At 43.6% G+C, this 21075-nt stretch overlaps 1 protein-coding gene across 3 annotated transcripts in view; it reads right to left on the bottom strand.

Moving 5' to 3' along the window:
* LOC126544342 (RUN and FYVE domain-containing protein 2-like) overlaps positions 1-21075 on the bottom strand; it is a 115070-nt gene that overhangs the window by 65814 nt on the left and 28181 nt on the right. For all 3 annotated transcript variants that reach the window (XM_055062090.1, XM_055062089.2, XM_050191627.3), the window contains 3 exons: positions 12635-12758; positions 6915-6979; positions 5850-5921 (listed from right to left, as the gene is read on the bottom strand). In XM_055062090.1, the coding sequence (XP_054918065.1) occupies positions 5850-5921; positions 6915-6979; positions 12635-12758 (261 nt within the window). The remainder of the gene's footprint in view (positions 1-5849; positions 5922-6914; positions 6980-12634; positions 12759-21075) is intronic.

Below are 21075 nucleotides of genomic sequence, written 5' to 3'. Positions count from 1 at the left end.
TCCGTTGGCGGCCTGTCCGGACCCAGAGATTCTTAGCACCCTCTGCTGCATTACAGGTCTGACCGCCACCTTGGTCAGGTGCTCCACAGCTGCTGGGGACTGAGGGCCATTGGTTAATTGTAGATATCATCAGGGAGGTTGTGGCCAAATACTGCACCAGGGAGGCCAATTCCTGTTCTGGTGAGGGAGTGGCTTTGTTCAAGCTTAGTGGGCCTTCCTAATTTGGTTGTACCTGGATTAGTATAGCCCCACTCGCTCTCGCCATCTTTTGCCGGTGTGAGACATCACTCCAAGCCTGCAGATGTAGTACACTGGAGAATGTCAAATTAAAAAAAAAAAGTAAGAACCAAGGAGGGGGGGGGGGGGGGGGGGGGATTTGAACTACCGACTACCGCAACTGAGCATTCGGCATAGCTCAGTAAGATAATCCCGCAGGCAGCAAGGCTACTTTGTCACCGATAAGTACGGCCCAGAGGGCCCAACATGCCAAAGAGATCTGCTGATTTGTCTGCCCTTCGCGGGTTTTATCATCATAGGTTGCACGGTACAGTGTCAATTCTCGATGGCCCTAACCTCTTGCTTCCCGAATCTCACGCGTGCACGAGATCTTTAGTGCACCTAAGTACACAATATATTTTTGCTGAATTTGAACACCACTTAACACTTGTGTGTAAAAATAAAAAAGGGAGAAGTTTTCAGCGCTTACCGAGAGGCCCCGAGTCGCGTATCATCTGCTCGTCGCGTCTGCTTGTCCCTTGGCATTCGAAAACTAGCGTGCCCGGGTAGCTATTCAGAATGGTCAGTCGCACCGCCATATCAATACCGCTCTGAGCCTCGCATAAAGCAGGCGACCTTGACAGCTTCCAGTGGTGTCTTCAGCCTTTCTACAGCTTTGGACAGTGGTTATACTAGAGCGAACGAGAAGGGGGAAATAAGGAGGGGGGTGACTGACCCCGTAGTTTTTCTGGTAACGCTGCGGGCCCAGCACTAGGGAGTTGAGAACTGTATGCCTCATTTAACCTACACTGGTGCCTTCTTTGATCAGTCAGACATGGTTCGAACATTCCGCGCTTGTAAGAAATTGACGGCTCTGCTACCGCCGCGGTCGCAATACAATTCTTGGGAATACAAACGAAAATAAGCAAGAAAGAATAACTGCAGATGTAGACGAAAGGAATGGACACATATACGATCGTTCTGAAGTGCTGAAAATCTGTGTGTAAACTTTACAGCTAGGTGTTGTTGCTACTTGCTTTCCCTTATTCTTTGTGTGAATACTGTAAACAAAAACCTTCGCGTCATTTTTCTCTGTACCTTTTGTACGGAAATTTCGCGTCCTCAAAGAAAGCCCGTTTTGGCAGCGCACCTCGTAAGTTGCTGCAGATAAGTTCTTGAACATTTGTGGTGTTATTGAGTGTGTAGTGCGAACATTTATTCACATATTAGGTTCCCTGAATATGTTTTCAGGATCTGTATAAGCTAGCTTCTATGTATTGTAGGCTTATAAAGAGGGAATCGCGGCAGGTGCAGACGTTCGGAATTTGTCTACATTATATTTTCTAGTGTTGTCACGAGAAAGCATGTGAAAGGTATGTCAGTAGTGTATTTGCGAAGCCCTTTACACAGAGATTTCGTGTTGCACGATATAGTGTCAATTCTCGGTGGCCCTAACCTCTTGTTTCTCAAATCTCACACGTGCACGCAGTCTTGAGCGCGCCTAGGTACACAATATCTTTTCGCTGAATTTGAACACCACTTAACACTTGTGTGCAAAATAAAAAAAAAAATACAAGTTTTCAGCGCTTACTGAGAGGCCCAGAGTCGTGTATCATCTGCTCATCACATCTGCATGTCCCTTGGCGTCCGAAAACTAGCACTCTGAGAAATTTGAGGGAGGCTTAAACTTCCCCTTTAACAGAGGAATGCGATAGCATTTAAAAATCTCTGACTGCTTCTCACACTTCCCGGCAACTGCAGCGTATGTAAAGTTTACCGGGAAATGCTCGCAGCGAATGCTATGCACAAACGCGGGCTTTCTGGTTCCAAATCTTTCTGATCTTTCTAATAGAGGGCAATTAAAATATGGTGACCTGACGTTTATTGTTTTTGCAGTGAGGTAGAAATAAAGGGTGACTTATGCAATTATCTACATAGTAAAGCAATTGCTTCATTAAACGTCTTAATTACTGATTCTAGAGGTGCAATGAGTTTGACAAATTCAAGCCTGTCCCTGACATTATTTAAGCATACGATGAGAGTTTAAGGAACAGAACTATCTAGAAAGCTATATGAGCAATGAGGTCTTACAGTAGAATCTCGATGATAGGAATCAATCTCTGGGGATGGTGAAAAAAAATTGAATCACCCAAAGACAAAAAACTTGGAATTTAAAGTAACGAAATGCAAGCACACCTGAAAATTCTTTATTTGGGACAAAAGAAAGCTCGAATGTCTTTTTACATTTTCTTCTTTGCAAGATCCTCCAGAAGGCACCTTTCGAAACCATAAAAATAGTCGCGGGTGTTGTCGCTGACCTCGTCCGCACCCGTAGCATGCCTTAGAATGTCAAGCGCGAGTACATAGTGTCTTAGCTGTTAGTGGTGATTGCTAGTCGTTGCACATGTTTTCATTGTTGTCTCCATCATCACTGGAGACTGCAAGCTCCGACACAACTTCAACCATGATGCCTTCAACTATGTGCACACCGCAAGTGACAAGGTCGTCATTAGCAGTTACGAAGTCTTCCAAGCAGCACTCGGAATTCAGCTGGTCCCATTCCGCGATTGTTGGTTCGGCTGGTGCTGGAGAGGCTACCACAGGACTGAAAAAGCCACACTTCTGGAAACAATTGGCTACAGTCACCGATGTGACATAGTCCCAAGCCATGGCTACAAAGTGTATGATTGCCAACAAACTTATCCATAGGTTGCCGTCTCTGCAGCAAATTTTTGCGAGAAGACGGTGGACCAGAAGGGTGTTGGAAATGGTGCTTGACATTCTGCTGAGTCACCTACTTCTGGTGGGTGGCGCACTGGCAGGAATCAGGATGATCTTCCTATTCTGACCAGATATCCTTCTGTCAAAGAGGGAAAGGAGTTCCTGGAACAGGACTGCTGCCATCTATGCCTTTTTGTTTGCCCTATAAACACAAGGCAAACGGCGTTCTCATTTAAAGCACTGGGGGCTTCCCATACTCCCCGATGAGTGTAGCTGAAGTTTTTTTCAATCCGTCAGCACTGCACCAGAATAGAACTACTAGCCTTTCCTTGTTTTTTTTGTCTACACTGGCTTGCATGCACTTTAAAACAGTTCTTCTCAGGCTGCATGTTGAACACCCACCTCATCAACGTAAAAAAAAAATATCGAGGCTCGTATACAGCTATAGGTAAAGGCAGCGTACTTGTCGTCCAATCACTGATGACGGATTGGTCAGCCTGCTGTGCCTCAATGCTTACGCCAGGCCAAGCCGTGTCTTGCTTTAAAGCAGTGGAGTCACCCACCCGAGGCCTGAACACCTTCAACGCTTATAAGAAGCATGATCTCGTCAGCTGTCTTATGCATAACTTCACCGCCTCTATTTAACATGCCAGAGAAATGTCTTCAAGCTGGACATGCTGTGCTGTTTTTGCTTTCTTCGTGTTAACACTAAAGCACTGCACATTTTTCAGAATTTGGTAGCGTTGCCTGACAATCGTGCTCAGTGTCGGTGTAGCAAGGCGTAGCATGTTTTCATGTTTGACATGTTTTTCTTTGCAATGTTTTCGTTGCAAGTGCTTCCTCTTTGGGTCTTGATCCACCTTTCTCAGAATTTCGAGCTTCCCTTTGAAGGAAAGGGCTTTCCACTCCCGAGAAGACACCTTTGTCGAGTACAACTTGCAATAATATCACCACACGTGTCGAAGCAGCTGAAGCAATGAGTTGCAATGAGCAATAGCATGCGCACAAGCGCATGCAAACTCAACACTGCACCGCCACAAGCCAGGTGATCAGCCAGAGTGTGAGAGGAGATGGGGAGAGAGAGTGCGCACATCCATGCATGCACACACGCAGAAAGCAAAAGCTATTTGTACTTTTTGAGGGGACACGCGGGGACGAAGTCACGGCAGAGTAACGTAGGTCACCCTGGCAACAGGAATGCGACTAATGCATCGGTGCGACAGCTACATCAGCCTGACAACAGCCAGCACCAGGCTAAACCAGCTTGCCGGCACCTCATGGTTTGCCAAGCCAGTTTGAGCCAATTGGTATCTTCTCGCTGGCTCTGTCGGGGATTGCACGGTAATGGACTTGGGCCAGAATTTTTGAAAAATTCTTACCATACCGAAATTCGCGTTAGGGTTGATCGTACCTTCGAGATTCTACTGTATTTCACTTAACAGACTTGATATGACTGAAACTGGCCGGGAAAAGAGCTTTCACAATCTTGATTTCATGACTCTTGCCTTTCATTATGCTCCCACCATTACCACTGGCATGGATTACCACCGTATGGGTTTGTTTCCTTTGTAGCTTTGACTACTGTTGAGTGGATGACATGTTTTCCCCTTTAGCGGAGCCATCTTGGTACACAATGGGATAGCTACATGGCCATGCAACCACCATAACCCCTACAGTGAGCTTCTTCCCCCCCACCCTTTCCCCCTGCTTGTTGCTTCTACATGTTTTCCAGTATGTGGTGCTACATACTGATACCTTTGCACGAACACAAGCGTAAATTTTAATGTCCACATATGATGTCATGACCTTCCAGGTGATGGCATGTAATAAACTAGAAACCTTTTGTGCATAACATAACCTATTCAGTCATATGCAAAGGTTCAGCCTAAGTGAAGTTTCCTAATTTTGCGGAACAATGCTAGCCCATTAATGAAGTCTCAATCAATTCTGAATTCAGCACATATCTGCCATGGGCATTTTTTTTGTGAGAAGCATATCTTCCTATCAGCTTAATGCATCAACATGTGGATTACAGAATGTGTGTGGGCTTAATGTTATCTTCCTTTCACATGTGGGCATAGACTTATTTTTCATTATGCATGCTGGAAAGACCACATGAAGGGTCCTGAATTAGCTCACAGTGTCTTGTTCGAAACATTTTTAATTCTACATTCCTTCATCCACAAGCTCCTAAAAATTTAGAATGAAAGAAACTGTTGTACTCTTGCAATTGCCACAGGTCCCCTCGGCAGAGTGGTGACTGGTTTTCTGCATAGTAGTGGCTCCAAAACTAATAACCTGCCAAAAAAATGCATGCTATGTGCCCCATCTTACACAGCTGAATACATATTTCACGGCTTTCAACATTACCCACCGCAGTAGCTTAGTGGCTATGGCATTGCACTACTAAGCTTTAGGGTGTGGGTTCAATCTTCGTTGCAGAGATGGCATTTCGATGGGAACAACATGCTTAAAAGCGTTTGTGTACCGTGCATTGGGTGCATGTTAAAGAACCTTAGGAGGTCGAAATTAATGCTGAGTCCGCCATTGCGGCGTGCCTCATGATCATACCGTGATATTGGCAATAAAAGCCCAGAATTATTAAGCTTTCAATATTTCAGAAAACGTTGGCAGAGGCAAAGGTCCTTCCATGTAGCTTCTTTTCTTGTTAGTATGTGTTAAGAATACAAACTAATGTTCAAAAATTTCTTGACCTGCTACTTCCACATTCATTTTATTCCATAAACGATTCTATAGAATAAGTTACATTTTTAAATATCCCCCTATGCATACAGGCAGAAGCTATCAAAAGAAACAATACATATCTAGAGCAATATGTCTGAAAATCAGCTCATTTTGCTGCATTCAGGTGAGCTAGGGCAAAAATTGATGACAAAATGAACAATACTTACTTCAGGTGACGGTTCAGCTCCTCAATATAATTTTTTTGGTCCAACACAGCAGTCATGCTTGCAGGTTCAACCCTAGTGCGCAAAAAGCAATCAGGCAACAAACACTGTATGCGCAACAAGGCTGCCCTTATGCACACAGAACTTGCAAGCAGACTCGGAAAGAGTGAATATAGACAGCTCATGTTAATTAAACTCTGGTTAATTCGATTTTTTTGGTTAATTCAATCCTGACCAAACATCCCGGCTGGTGCCCATGCCTTTCTATGGGCCCAAACTTTCATTATTTTGTTCCTAAACTTGGGCTCCACCAGATAATTCAAACCTGAGCAGTCAGCACACATGCACCTGACCCCTACGATAACCTCAATAGCGACTCCCCTTAGTGGCAGCATTTGTCTTGGCGGAGCTTAAAGGGGACCTGAAAAATTTGTTGAACATAGTAGGAAAACATTGCTGATCTGTTAATGAGATTCTTGTGGACATGTGAGCCAAATATTATTGCACTGCACGCAGCAGTGAATTTTAAGTCAAAAACAGAAAAAAAAATCACTTGCGCTCGCTTCTGCAACGTCGTCATGCAGCATAATCAAAAGCAGTTGGACCTACTTTGGACACATAGAAAATGGGCACACGTTTGATTAGGGGGAATGTTAGAATTGCGCAAATACATACTGCCAAATCAATCAGCAGTGTGCTTTGGCATTTTTTTCTGCTTCTTCTTTAATTCGACCCACCAGATAATCCGATCAATTTTTGCAGTGCTGTTAGGGTCGAATTACAGGAACTCAACTGCACTAACACTGTGGTGATTAGAAAAGTGGAGTCAACATATGGTAGAAGACAATGCTGTCAAACAGCATGGCAGAAGCAGACATATTGGAATTTTTTTGCAATTTACAACTAACTGCCACAATCTACAATTGGTTGATAAAACAATGATGAAGTGTATACTAAAGATAACAAGGGTCTCGGACAGATACTTTCAGCAAGCTGAGTCACAGTTGAAAGCATACGCATTTACCCTAAGTGTTAGGATGAATAAAGATGTAGAGAAATTAAACTTACCCTTCTGTGGATACATCACTGTGAGAATTTTCTCGAAGGTAAAGGCCAAAGTCAATGACCCCTTGCTATAGTTGAAAGAGAGAGAGAGAGAGAAACAAAAAAGCAGAGTAAATGTGCACCAAGTAAGCCAGGAGTTCTACACCAAATACATACACATCTCCATATAAAAATCACTCACTGACAGCTTGAAGCTAGGAACACCTTAAAACAACACAACTGCATCTCATTAGTGCATTTCATGTATACGAGTAATTAAACTAAAGCCTTCAATAAGTTCTCATAGGGTCGTTCCCATGCCAAGTAATTTTTAAATGACCCCTGGAGTAGCTGAGCGGCTATGGGTGCTGTTGAGTGCTGCTGAGCTCGAGCATGCATGTTCGATCCTGGCTGCGGCAGCTGCATTTTGATGAGGGCACAACAAAAAAATGCTTGTGTACTTCGATTTAGGTCCAAATTAAGGAACCTCAGGTGGCCAAAACTAATCTGGGGTTTCTAATGCCCAATGCCCCATAACCCACTGTGCAGCCTCGGGATGTTAAACTCCATGAGTTAATTTTTAAATGTTAGCGTCTGCATGAATGTGGATTTCCCACTTGCTCTTTGCCATTAAAGTTTTCACATCAAATTGTGAGGCCTCCCTTTTTGTGAAATCATGTGAGGGTGGTACAGTGCGACATTTTCTTTCAATCATGTGGTAGATAACTAATGTATGCTGATGCTGTCTTTTTGCAAGCGTGTGAGTTTGCTCAGACTGTTTGAATTGGTTTGCTTAGAATATTAAGGTTCCCCTTCCCCCCCCCCCCCCCCCCCAAAAAAAAACAATAATGGCACAGCAATGTGGGGTCAGAACTGAATACATATTTCATTTATTTTTTATGAAGGGAGGCTTAATTTATGCAGTGACAAAAATATTGCAGTTGATTAGCTTGCAAGTAAACTAGTATATCTTAAAGTTGTATGCTTGGAAAATTTTCACTTATTTCTTCTAAAAATGTAATTTTTTTTCTTTCTTTATAAAAGAAGTTTCGTTGGAAGTTGACTAAAAATCTGCAATAGAACACTCAGCCTATTGCAGGATGTGCCCGAGAAACGAGAAAGAAAAAAAAACTGATCTTTTTAAAAGCAAGAATTCCTTGAAGTTTTGCCTTATCACTAACATTTTGTAACCTTAGGCAAAGTGTGCGCCCTGAACTCGCAGTACCCATTATAGTACACAAGAACATTGTGAGTGAATAACATGTGGTTGGTTCATATCCTAATATTTTTACTAAGCAAAAATTCCCTGCAATCATATTTCACTGCATCTTGATTGAACACATCCTGGCCTGCATGTAAGGTGGCTTTAAAATATGCAAAAGTAAACACATCAAAGGACAGGTTTTTCTCAAGTTCAGCTCCAGTCAGCAATGTCGCACCAAACTCAGCCTGGGCCTCTTTCAGTACTTTCTCCCATGGTTTATAATATCTGTGCCAGAGGTGGAACAACAAATCTGCCTACTAGGAAGTGAATCGGGAACTCTGTAACAAGAACCTGGGAACTGCAGCGCGTAGGGACGTGCACAGTAATCTGTATTCATACATGCTCAAACATTCAATGTCGAACTTTTGTGTTCACTCTAGAAAGCATTCATACAATGCCTGACCCATGTATCAAATGAGTAACACTATCTTGTGTTCAGTGCAAATCAGATGAGAAAATTTGAGTGTTGGATTCATGCGCAAGTGCCTCCTAATCCATCTATATATGCTGGCCAATGATAGCTAACCAAAGGCACTGCATGTCTTTGGTTGTAATAAACATCAGTACCTCCAATTATGACTCGTAAAACCTCATTTTCCATTAATACGGTCCTTCAAAAAATACAGCTTTAATATATTAAAATTCAGGGTGAAACATGGTGCAGACATACAAAATTAAAATTCTCAGAAGAAATTAGACAAAGTCAGAAATCGTCTTTAGTGTTCCTTTAGAGGGGTTCTGAACCACCCCTCGGGCTTGATGAAAAAACACAGTCCGCGGGTAGCATACGCTGCTGTGAACATACCAGCCAAATTTTGCAGTCGTGCACGGGGCATAGCACACACAACAGGAGCGTGAAGTCACCTTTTTCTCAGATGCTCTCTTCTCATGAGAAGCCTGCTCTTCACTCTATTCTGGACGCTTTATTTTGTACTATAGCAGATTACAATTTGCAGCTACTATTGGCCAATAGCTGACATCAATCAAGAAGGGTGTCTGAATCAGTGTGCTTCTTCCTACTGTTACTGAGTGTATTTATTGATGCAGTTTGACAAACAGGCTGAAGTAAGCAAAAATGTGCTTTTTAATTTTGACAAGAATTACTTACGTACTTCCAGAATAAGCCTACTATCGTCTGCTCATGCTCAGCTGCGGCTGCCCATGTAGGAATTAAACTTTGGCCACCCTTCTTATTGGTGTCATAGCCATCAGGTCTCGCTAGTTTCGAGTCATTTTGAACACTCAACTAGCCTCAAACCAAGCAAAACTTAAAGGGCCCCTCACTAGGTTTGGCCATTTTGAGCTGACCGGTGCACAGCATACAATGCGTGATAGCGATTGTGTCTGCAAAGTATTACATCGCTACAGGCCGCGGAAAGATCTGGAATTTCAAACCGAATGACATTTTCCCTTCTCCTCGTGGCCGCTGCGCTCCTAGCTGGATGATGACGTACACGTGCTAGTGCTCCTACGTAGACGTGTTCAAGCTGTGACATTGCTCGTGGTTACAGGTGACTTCGAGAATTATTCAAGGCAACATCTGTTATCTATGTAATATGTTGCTAGAATTGACGAATTAAAGCTTGGAGAAATAATAAAACACACCAACCAAATGTCTGCATGTTTTTGTTTTACTTCGCACCGCAGAAAGAGAGATGTACTTCCATTTCGTCTGCTTGTTCCCACATCGTGCAGTCGTCTGCACAGACACTGAAACTATGTCATTTTCTACCATGTTTCAGCACAGGATCATGCTCTGTGATCCGCTTGTGTCTGCCTCAGTATTCGTGTAGCACAGACTTATACTGCTAGTCAGGTGTCCTCGTGCACAGCGTGCAAAATCGCGCGTTGCGCTAAATGAGACAGTCGCAACCGCTCACGCGCAACACCGTCAGTGAAGTGTGCTGCGCCGCAAAAAAGCAAGGAAAAAAAAATGAAGGAAGGGCTCGTGACGTATGCGTCACGCGATCGTCGAGGTCCGGTATGGGAGAACGCAGGGAAGGAATTTTGCTTGCGGAGGCTAGACGGGGCAACAGGAGTGTCTCGCTTGGTAATGGAGCTCGCTTCCTGAAATCATGGGTTTGCGGCACTCAAATATTTCTATCTCGGCTATTGATGAGCCGATTTGAAAACTTTTTGTGGCAGAACGTTCCCCAGTATCAACTTCCAGGGTATAACAGAAGTTTACTGAGTGGCCTGGTGAAGGGCCTCTTAAAGTCAGACCGCACGCACGCTTTCCAGCATGCACTCACTCCTAGCCGCTCCTGGTTAAACACTTTGGCAGACTTCACTTCGTATTGAGTGTGATAGCGCTTCAAAATGTGCAAGTTGGATACAGCTACTATCCATCGGTCAAGCTGGTGCAGGACAAAGCCGGTTCGTACCATGCAGCACAGCCAGACTGCAGCGTGTGAGTGTGCACTCAAGTCCTGTCGTGCACAAAACAAATGCTGTGCGTACATGCTACAGTTGGATGTAGCTGTGGTCTGCTACGTAGCGTAGATACTGCGGCCACCGCAGGGTGCCGCGACGAGTCTGCTGGCTGAGCGCACTGCGGCTCACTCAGGACAACCGTGTTTGGCTATGTTTGGCTAAAATTGGAAGTAGTGGCATCTACACGAACATCCAAAATCAAATTTGAACTGTGTGCCCCAGTGACCTTTAGTAAGCGGAGCGTCATAAGCATGTCCTGCTCCGCCGCAGCCTTTGCAGGGCAAGGCATTGAAGAAGGAATGGGAGCACAGCTAATGGAACCATACGCGACCTTTGACTGCCAATAACTCCACTTCTTCTGATTGCATTGAAGTACTTTCTGCAGGAGAGCATGTCTGAAATAGTCAATTTTAACTTCATATGCATTTCTCGAATTCAATAAGTGGTTCAGGGCCTCTTTAATGTGCACTATATTCACTTCAACCATACAACTTATGGACATGTAAGTTAAACATACCAGCAACCCAAAATTGATCGGCAAGTACAGCCAACTTTCATTAATGCAACCTGTTGATGGGATCATGATCTTGTGGACAAGTAGGAGGGCAAAATCTGTTTGAACTTTCTACTCCTATATTTATTTGCCAAGTAACCCATGGTCACCAGCCATACAGTAAACGGTATTTAAATGCCACTAAGAATTGTTCTAATTATTACTACGTGCTGGAACAATGATCGAGGGCTTGAGATTAATTTTGACATCCTTGGGTTTCTTAACTAGCATTGGCTTTATGCACCAACATCAGGCCCAGCTTCCACTACAACTTGAAGACACCCATAACACACACGTATCTTCAAAATAATCCTGTGGATTTTGTCATCACAGCTGATCGTGCTTGCTGCTCATGTGTGCACAATTGCACTGCTTGTCAAAGGGCTACAGACCAAATACTCCCTTGTTGACAGTAACAAATCTTCTAATCTATCTTTTCAGAAAGCAGCACAAAGCCAGCACCTCTCTGTTTCTTTTTTTATGTTCGCTCATCACCAAGGCCTAAGTGCAAAATCAATTTACATTAAGCGCATCTTTTCCCCCTAGTGTCATACTCATTGTCTCGACTAGGAAAACTACGCACATAAGCTGCTATGACACAAACTTTTGGCTGCCAGCAGTAGCTTGGGTGCACAGTTGTGTGTCACCTGATGTGTTCTACACCTGCCACTTTTAGGATCAAAACAATGAGATGCTGCTTATTAATCTTGGAAAAATGTATTCCTGCCAGTAAAATCTCCTGACAAGATCAAATTAAACAATGAACTGAATTGACAATCCTGAGTCAAATCGATGGACATGAATTTACTAGATGAACACCAGGAAAAAAAAAATGCAAATACATATAAGTCTTTGTTATCTTTCGAAAGAAAATTACATTTCCATGCTGTAAATGGCATGTGCAAATGTACTAGTCTTTTTTCTTTTTGGTCAGCCACCGCACGTAAAGTGGCAGTGCACTTTCAGCAGACAATCATAGGCTACTTTACTATGATGCTGGTAACAACAGAAATTGTGTAAGGATGTGAATTTTTAACATGACAAGTGTACAGGGTTGACAGATTTAGCATACACACAAGGACGACAAGCAAGTCTTCCAAGAGACTCGGAAAGTTCAAGAAATGAACAAGCATGGTGTCACACGCCCATAGGCAAACATGAACACATGTCATTCGATCACTGCAGACACTCACTGTCAAAAAATTTACATGAGGAAGAGTGGCAGCAGCAGTGAGCAGTTTGTCTTTCGTGCTGCCACTCATTTCAATGAGAACTAAGCTGCGAAAACACAGCGCACATGAAGCTATCAGCCCTCAGCATGTTTAGACTCTGTACCCACTGCACACCACTTTCAAGATAGGGCCCGCACAGTCGTGCTTCAGCTGCGTCATATGCTGCTGCCACCAGAATGCAACGCCAGAACGTAGACAACAATGAAAGCTCAGTCTAAACCCAAATGAACAAGATGAAAGATAGCATCAACAAACTACACACCTGTGAATCGAGGTCTTCTTCTTTCACACAAAGGTTGCAATCAATGACATTTAGCCCAACAAGAAGGCCACCAATAACAATAGCTTCTTCAGACAGAATCAAGGCATCATCCTCATAGAAGTCCCTGAAAAAAGTTTACTCTTTTAGCGGACAATGCAGAACAATATACAGTAAAATATATAAAAATAAACACCTATGGCAACATAGTAGATGGGGAATGCGAAAGAAGGCTAAGCTGTGGCAGGAAACATGGCAGAAGTTTTGATTCCACTGCAGCAGTGGTACACAAAACATGCTCCTACCATTTCTGCATGTTTCCAGAGGGTTTTCCTGAACAAAAGCTAATAAAAAACAAACGTTTAAAGATAATGCAGATGAAGAAGAAGAACAACAAAAAAGATAAGTGCGGAGGCATCGGAAGCTAAGTGGTGGGGGGTCACTTGCCAGCAACTAAACCTGGCTGAGTATCTGTACAGAAGCCATCCAGACATCAATGGTGGAAATCGCACCCTTAGCTCTTTCGCCCACTTATGCCACTGGGCAAATGACATGGAGAGGATAATTTAAAAGGACACTGAATTGAATTTTAATTCTGAGAGCACATTACATGGATCAGTGCACCACCATTTGCCACATTCCTGAACTTCACTTTTCCCAGTATGACATACGTGCCTTGCTCCATAACCTCTATGGCTTAACAATGGGACAACACCAAACATAAGCAACAGTGCCTCCATGGACTTGACGCTGGTTTGTGATTCTGGCGTCCACTTCAGTTGCAGAGAGGCCAAGAAACACTTGTCCATCATTTATGGCTTGGTATGGCGTACACTTGCCGATACTGTCACAAGATTGGACATGAACAGGGCCCTGACTGCAGCGTCTGTCACACTCCCGACACAATAGATCACATACTTTGCGTGAGCCCTTAGTATGCGGCTGAGCGAAGGACACTTCAGTTTAGTGTTGACTGCTTCAACTCCCACCCCTTTTCAGAAGAAAAGATTTTAGGCACGTGGAAAAGAGTTGACTATGCCAAATGCACCATAATATTACTCTTGAATTTTCTATGTTAGACCAGCTTAGACAGTCATCTCTAGGACTTGTTAGACGTAAAGACAGTGTGAAATGCGCTTGTGCGAAAACATTTTGTGTGGACCAGATTACTCCTGCGTGTAGTGTGTGAGTGTGCAAAAATGAGAATTGACTGCGATAACTACTAATTCGGGTCGTTCCAGGAGCAACAATTTTCATGGTAATCAGGTACTATCGTTTTGGTCCTTGCACAACTATAAAATTTCGCTCTTTATCAACACTATCATAAACACTAATTCTCCCCTTCCGTTAAGGCTCTTCGTTTTACCTTCTCGTAGTACAAGGCAAGCATCCAATTGCAATTTTAACCTGCCCAAATGTAACAATGTATATGGTGAACGCCTGATCAAGTTCAGTGGTGTCAAAATATGGAATGAACTACCAATGGAGATTAAAGCAACGAGAAATTTTAAAATGACCACTAAACTGCATTACAAGTGTAATGAAACTCTGTCTGAAACTCTTGTTATGCGAATTTTCTTTTTGTGTCATATTTTTCTCTTGGATTCGTTGTGTGTATTTCATAAACATGTTCTATTACAGTTGTACATTATAGTGTTGTATACATCTCAATTGTTCTTCAGCCCTTCATGCTCTGCGGCTGAATTGCTTGTAATTTTTGTATTGGACCGACCACTAGCCTTTGCAACTATTGGTCCAAACAATGTTTTGTACATAATTCATGTTTTATTGAATAAACGTTCACATTAAAAAAAAAGTGCACTTCTGCATATTGGACATGTATATATAGTTGCTCATTGTACCTTATCATAATCACCTGCCACCTATTTTTCTCTGTATCTCCCACTTCGGATTATCCCAGTGAGGAGTAACAGGCTAGAGACACTCTCCAGGCTGGCCTCTCCTCCTTTCTCTTGATTAAAATCTCCTCCTCCTCCTGAGCTCAAAATTAATTGTTAATAAAACAAATAAATAGAATATGTGATGATCGTGGTGCCTCAATGAATAAGTGCTGTCTGCCATGAGTGAATAACGAGCGTGTGTAATAAATGATGCCCTATCATTTTTATTCATTGCATCAAATTCACTGCAATCATAATTCACTGCATCTTTATAAAAAGTACAACGGGGGTGTTCGCCTAGCAGCACTAGTTCTAGTTTTATAGCGGTAGGCTGAAACAAGTCGGTGCTATAGCGAAATGGGCAAGCAAGCGCTTCTCGTCATCATCTTCTTTTCCCCAGCGCCATGCCCACTGCCCAGTGCCTTCAGTGCAATCACTCCTCACCGAAAGAGCATCCATCCTGGCGACCTAAGGACAGGAGAACATAGGCGGGTCATGGCACTGCTTGGGCCGGGAGACATGGACAATCCGCCTCTTTCACGGCGCGACGGCGCATGCGCCCTGCCCTAGCGGATTAGTCGCAAAACGTTTTGGAAGGGACGCGCGCACGGCCACGCAGCCAGATATCGGGGGGGAAAGTACCTCGGAAAAAAAAAAAGCACTTGGAGGCGCGCTGTTGCAAACGCTCGTGCCATGTACAGCATTGAAACTCTACTGGTAGCTCGACATCGGTGCGGTGCCGAAAACGTGCGTAAGACTGCAACTCCACTTTGAAACAGAAAAGGGCCAGGGCTTGGTCCGAACTGCACCGTGGACCACGTAGTTGCCGCCTTGCATTGACAGCTGTCAAATTTATCGATAAACCACTGCGTTACAGTTGGGCGACACTTCAAAAACACATTGCTGACGCAGTCTTCTTGCAGCGTCGGCCTACTGTTGCAGGTGGTGACAGCGCGTGCCTGACTTCATGTACTGTTTTAAGGCGTGGTAACATTGGGTCGATACGAGATCGACAAGACGCTGATGCCGACGATTGGCCGACTATTCAGCACTGTGTCACTGAGACCATTTTATCGTAATAGGCCGACAACGACGCAACCGATGGGTGCGAGTCGTCATATAGCGCGACGGGCTTTCGTGTCGAAAGCACCGACAAAATCAGCGTGCCGACCGTGATAGCGCTTGATTGAACCCTACGTGATCAGCCGTCGAACCGACAACGCGATAGCTGCAGCTCATTCACTTGTACCTATAATTATTCACGCTCAAAATTCGTCGACATGCCTTCGAAATTGAAATGCACAAGCTTCAGTCCTCTCAAGCTATGCGCGTGAAGTTTGAGTCAATGTTGATCCTGTTTAGCGAAGTTTGGGTTAGGCCTGACCCCGTCGAGTTCGTGCACCCGCTACCGATGGAGCTGGACTTAAAAAATAAGCAGTTCCTTTCGTAAGGAAACCGCCCTTATAGTTAGGTTGCGGCCTTATAGCGATTTGATATCTACTCTTCATTTCGCACGGCACATACACAGTAAGCGGCAAGCGGCGACACAGCGTTGTACCAACATCTTGTACTTTGGTCACCGTTCCCGAACGCTGCCGGTTGCATTCCCGTAAATGGTGGGTCTGTGTGTGTTGTTATGCTGACATTTCTTAATTCCAAAGAAGCATTGTTTACCTCTGCGTCAAACAGGAAAGACCTCTGCGTCAAACAGGAAAGAAGAGACAGTGCATTCAATACAGCAGCATAAACTCGCTCAGTTGCCAACGGTGTCAGCGATGGCATCCGCCTTTTCGCGAGAGAACTGCACGGCATATAAGTGGGGACTTATGGCAAGCACAGTTGTCTCTAATAATACTTTATAGCACGCGCAAACTGTAAGTATGGTGAAGTTAAACAAAACCGAGAATTATTAGTAACAGCCAAAATCAAAAATCAAAATCAAAATCTTTATTCAGCATTCTTCCGCGTATGAAAAAAAAAAGAATGCTGGGACAAGAGCAAGAAAGCTGCTACAAGCAGCTTGACGAGGCCCTTGCCCCTGTTTGACTGGCAGCGTGAAGGTTTTACACTCATTGTAAATACATATTGTTTACATACAGTATATGTGTTGCATCTCACAGAAAAAAGCAAGACAAATGTATTCGCGTACAATAGCATCCCACGTACAGGCCAACATGTCTGGAAAACATATACAGGAAAAGGAATGTATGACAAATGTATTCACGTACAATAGCATCCCACGTACAGGCCAACATGTCTGAAAACATATACAGGAAAACGAAGGAAATAAAAAAACGCATTTCTGGTCCAATTTAGACCATTTTCACTCAGGTCGTACAGACAATAAAAGAATCATACAAAGGTAATACGAAAACAAGTGACCTGCAATATAATAGAAAACATTTACATTACATTTTTTCCCTTCGCCTTTTCCCCTTTCTTTTTCTTTTTTCATTTCTTTTTTAAAGTTGAAGACCGTCGTTTGCCATTAAAAATTCTTTCCATTGTTTTTTAGTGATGGTCCTCGGGTCTATATGCCTCTTTTCAAGGCTATTTAGCAGGAATGGTACACGATATTGTAACCTGTTAAAACCATTATTGGTTCGGGAAAATGGCAAATCCCATATTTCTCTTTGCCTTACGCTGTACGGCAGCTGCAAAGATTTTTTGAGGCAGCTCATTCGAAGAAAATGCTCATTTGTGTGTTTTAAGCTGCTCTTGTATTTTAAGAGCAGGTTAAATATGTATGCATGCCTGACAGAAAGGACATTAAGTGACTGAAACAAATCCCGCATATGGGAATCGTATGGGGCATTTGCGATATGGCGAATAACTTTTTTCTGTATTACAAGTAATTTGTGAATGTTTGTTCGAGATGTTGTCCCCCAAACAAGGTTACAGTAGTTTATATGCGGAAGGAATAAGGCATTATATAGAAGAAGCTTGAGTTTCGGTGGAATCACCTATCGCAATCTGCAAATCATTCCACATGCCCTCGCCAACTTTTTAGCTACAAGGTCAACATGAGCGTCCCAAGTTAAATTTTCGTTAAAAACGACTCCTAGTGTTTTAACCTGTTTCGCAAGCTCGATTTTAGAATTGTCAAAATAGATATCCAAGCAACAATTTATTTGATTTTGCACCTGCGCAAACAAAATACATTTGGTTTTCGCTGCGTTTATTTTTAAGGAATTTACTGTGCTCCATAGAAACAATCTATCAAGGGTAGTATTTGCTAACCTTGCGAGTTTCTTAATATCCTTGGACTGAAAGAAAATGCTGGTATCATCTGCATAGATAACAACATATGCTTGATCACTAATGCTTATTAAATCATTAACATAAAGATTGAATAAGATCGGTCCCAGTATACTGCCCTGCGGAACCCCAGCCTTCACAGGAAGCAAAGATGAATATTCGCCTGAAATAGCGATGCACTGTTTTCTTTGTTCGAGATATGATTTTAGTAATTCTAAAGGTATTCCACGAAACCCATAATGTGCTAATTTGCATAATAAAGTGGTATGATTAATCCTGTCGAACGCCTTCGAAAAATCTACAAATATGCCAAGGGTTAACTTCCTTTCTTCAAATCCATTAAGTATGTACTCTTTTTGCGACAATAGAGCCAGTTCGGTTGACACCTGCTTTCGAAAACCGTATTGCTGAGACGTTATAATCGAAAACCTATTACAAAACGTGGTCACTCTATTACAAATAACTTTTTCCAGACCTTTCGAAATAACAGGTAATACTGCCACTGGCCGGTAATTGGATAAATCGTTTCTGTCTCCAGACTTATACATCACCGAAACCTTTGCGAGCTTCATTTTGTCTGGAAAAACACCTGTAGACAAACAAGTATTAAACAGATGCGTGAAAACTGGTACTAGGAGATCGAGTACAAACTTAATAGGTCCTATTTGAAGTCCATCTATATCACACGCTTTACTGTTTTTTAGTGATGAAAATACTAAGAATATTTCCTCCGGAGATGCCGGCTCAAAAAAAGCACTGTTCGTAATCTGCATGTCCAGGAAGCTCGTGGCAGTGTCATCATGGACGCTATCAACCAGATTTATGAAATATTCATTAAACTTGTTCGCCAAATTTTGCCCTTTACATGCTTCATTATTAATTATTATTTCAAGTCCTTCATTTTGGCGGCTTCCCCTTTGTAATAGTTTGTTCATTTCGCGCCAGATTTCATTACCACGAGTGCCCGGTTTCCCCAAGAGGTTTTCAAAATAGCTGTTTTTAGCATTCCGTAAAAACTTTGTCACAAGGTTTCTGTGTTTTTTATAAACAAGAAAGTCTGCACGATTTTTTGTTTGCAGAAATACGGAATACAACGCATATTTTTATCTTATCATATTGAGACATTCATCTGTGAGCCAGGGCTTACGTATCTTCCTGGATTTCTTTACCATTTTGAATCTAAAGCAGGTTCTGTAGGCTTCAGTAAGGATAGAAATGAGAATGTTGTAGGCTTTGTTAGCGTCTACACATTAATAATAATATATATGTAATATATATGCGTATTCATCAAAGTTGCAGTTGTTTAAGGGACTCAGCCGCTCATACTGACTCATCTGTATGTGTTGCTACGCTTCGAGATTATTTCACATCAGCGATGCGCCGTTTCTACAATAACCGAAGCTAACAGCGATGTGAAGCTGTAGATGTAAACAAATTCACCGCTTTGGCAAATCCCACGTGTAAGGCTGCGCTCGAAGGCTTCTTGAATATGCGAAATGTTTAGTGAATGGGTAAAAGGAATACAAAAAGTGATGTGAAATCGCAGACATCAGCTACAACGAACTAAAGGCAGCCGTGTCGGCAGATGGAACTCAGCATGCCTTTATCGGCCGCGCTGTTACCACAACAGCGCACTTGGGCATGTTCACCCACTATACTCGATGGGTGAACGACATGCTGCCCCGGAGAAACCATTAATAATTAATCGCGATTTAAAAACCGCACAACCGACGCACACTCAAGATGGGCGCAAGTACACAAATCAACAGGCGAAATCTCCGACACCCTTCCAAAACGTTTCCAGCTGCGTGCGTCAGAGGGCAGCACAGGAACGTGAAAGAGGTGGATTTCCTGGCCGTGACGATGCTGGTCGGAAGATGCTTCCATTGGCTCAATGAGGTAGTTTACCGCGGGTGTTTGTTTCAGTACCCGATAAGGACCATGGTACTTGGAGAGCAGCTTGGAGGAAAGGCCTGTAGGAGTATAGAGCACCCACAAGCAGACCAGCGAGCCTGGAGCAAAGCACGTAGCCGTAGTGGATGAATCGTGGTGATGCTTTTGGCGCCACTGGTCCTGGGATCTCAATGAATGAGCGAGCTGCCAACATTCTTCAGTGTATGCAGCCACTCTAGAAACAGTCGTCCAATCCTAAGCATCTGGCCGGTAAGGCAGAGTCATGTCCATAGTGCATGAAGGTTTGTGTCCGTAAAGGAGAAAAAAAGGGGAGAACCCAGTGGTGCTTTGCATGGAAGTATTGTAGGCGTAGGTGACAAAAGGCAGAATGCGATCCCAATTCGAGTGGTCAGATGAAACATACATGGCCAACACGTCGCCAAGGGTGCAGTTAAAACGCTCTGTCATCCCATTAGTTTGAGGATGATATGCTGTGGCAGTGCGTGGTGAATGATGCGACACTCCTTTAGCAATGCTGAAATGACATCGGACAAGAAAACACAACCGCTGTCGCTCAGTATTTCTCGAGGTGCTCCATGTCGTAAAATCAGGTTTTGAAGGATAAAACAGGCGACGTCTTTTGCTGTGGCAGATGCTAGGGCTGAAGTTTCAGCGTACTGCATGAGGTGGCTGATAGCAACAATAACCCAGCAGTTGCCACTTAAGAGTGTTGGGAAGCGGACCGTATAGGTCAATGCCGACACCGTCGAACGCTTGCACAAGTCATGGTAAAGGTTGCAAGGGGCCAACGGCATATTGAGGGGGCATTTTGCATCGTTGGCATATGTGGCATGACCGGACATACTGGCGAACGAAACGGTACATACCGCACCAGCAGTACGAAAGCTGGAGGCGAGAGTATGTCTTTAATACACCAGCGTGGCTGCACTGTGGGTCATTGTGGAACGTGGCATAGATGTCGAAGTGGAGGTGTTGGGGTATAACAAGCAACTACTTGCAGCCACTCGAATTGTAATTGCGGCGGTACAGCAGGTTATCCCGAATGATGAAGTGTGCAGCTTGGTGACGGAGCGTCCGAGGGATCGGCGCTGGCATCTGGTAAACAAGTCAATAAGTGAAGAGATCCATGGGTCTTTGCGCTGCTCTGATGGCATGTTGGAAATGTTGAGGGCGAAGGCACCGCAGCTGGAAATAGATGAGTGGACAGGACCAGAAGGCAGGGGTGACCGGGATGGAGCGTCTGCGTCGGAATGCTTTCAGCCTGCATGATAAACAATGTGGATGTTGTACTCTTGTAGGCGCAATGCCCAACGGGTGAGCTGACCCGTTGGATCTTTTAGTGAAGATAACCAGCATCGGGCATGATGGTCG

This window comes from Dermacentor andersoni, chromosome 1 (assembly GCF_023375885.2).
Source record: "Dermacentor andersoni chromosome 1, qqDerAnde1_hic_scaffold, whole genome shotgun sequence".
Lineage (NCBI taxonomy): Eukaryota > Metazoa > Arthropoda > Arachnida > Ixodida > Ixodidae > Dermacentor > Dermacentor andersoni.
The sequence above is the reverse complement of the archived record's forward strand: the minus strand, read 5'-3'. Positions and strand labels throughout refer to the sequence as shown.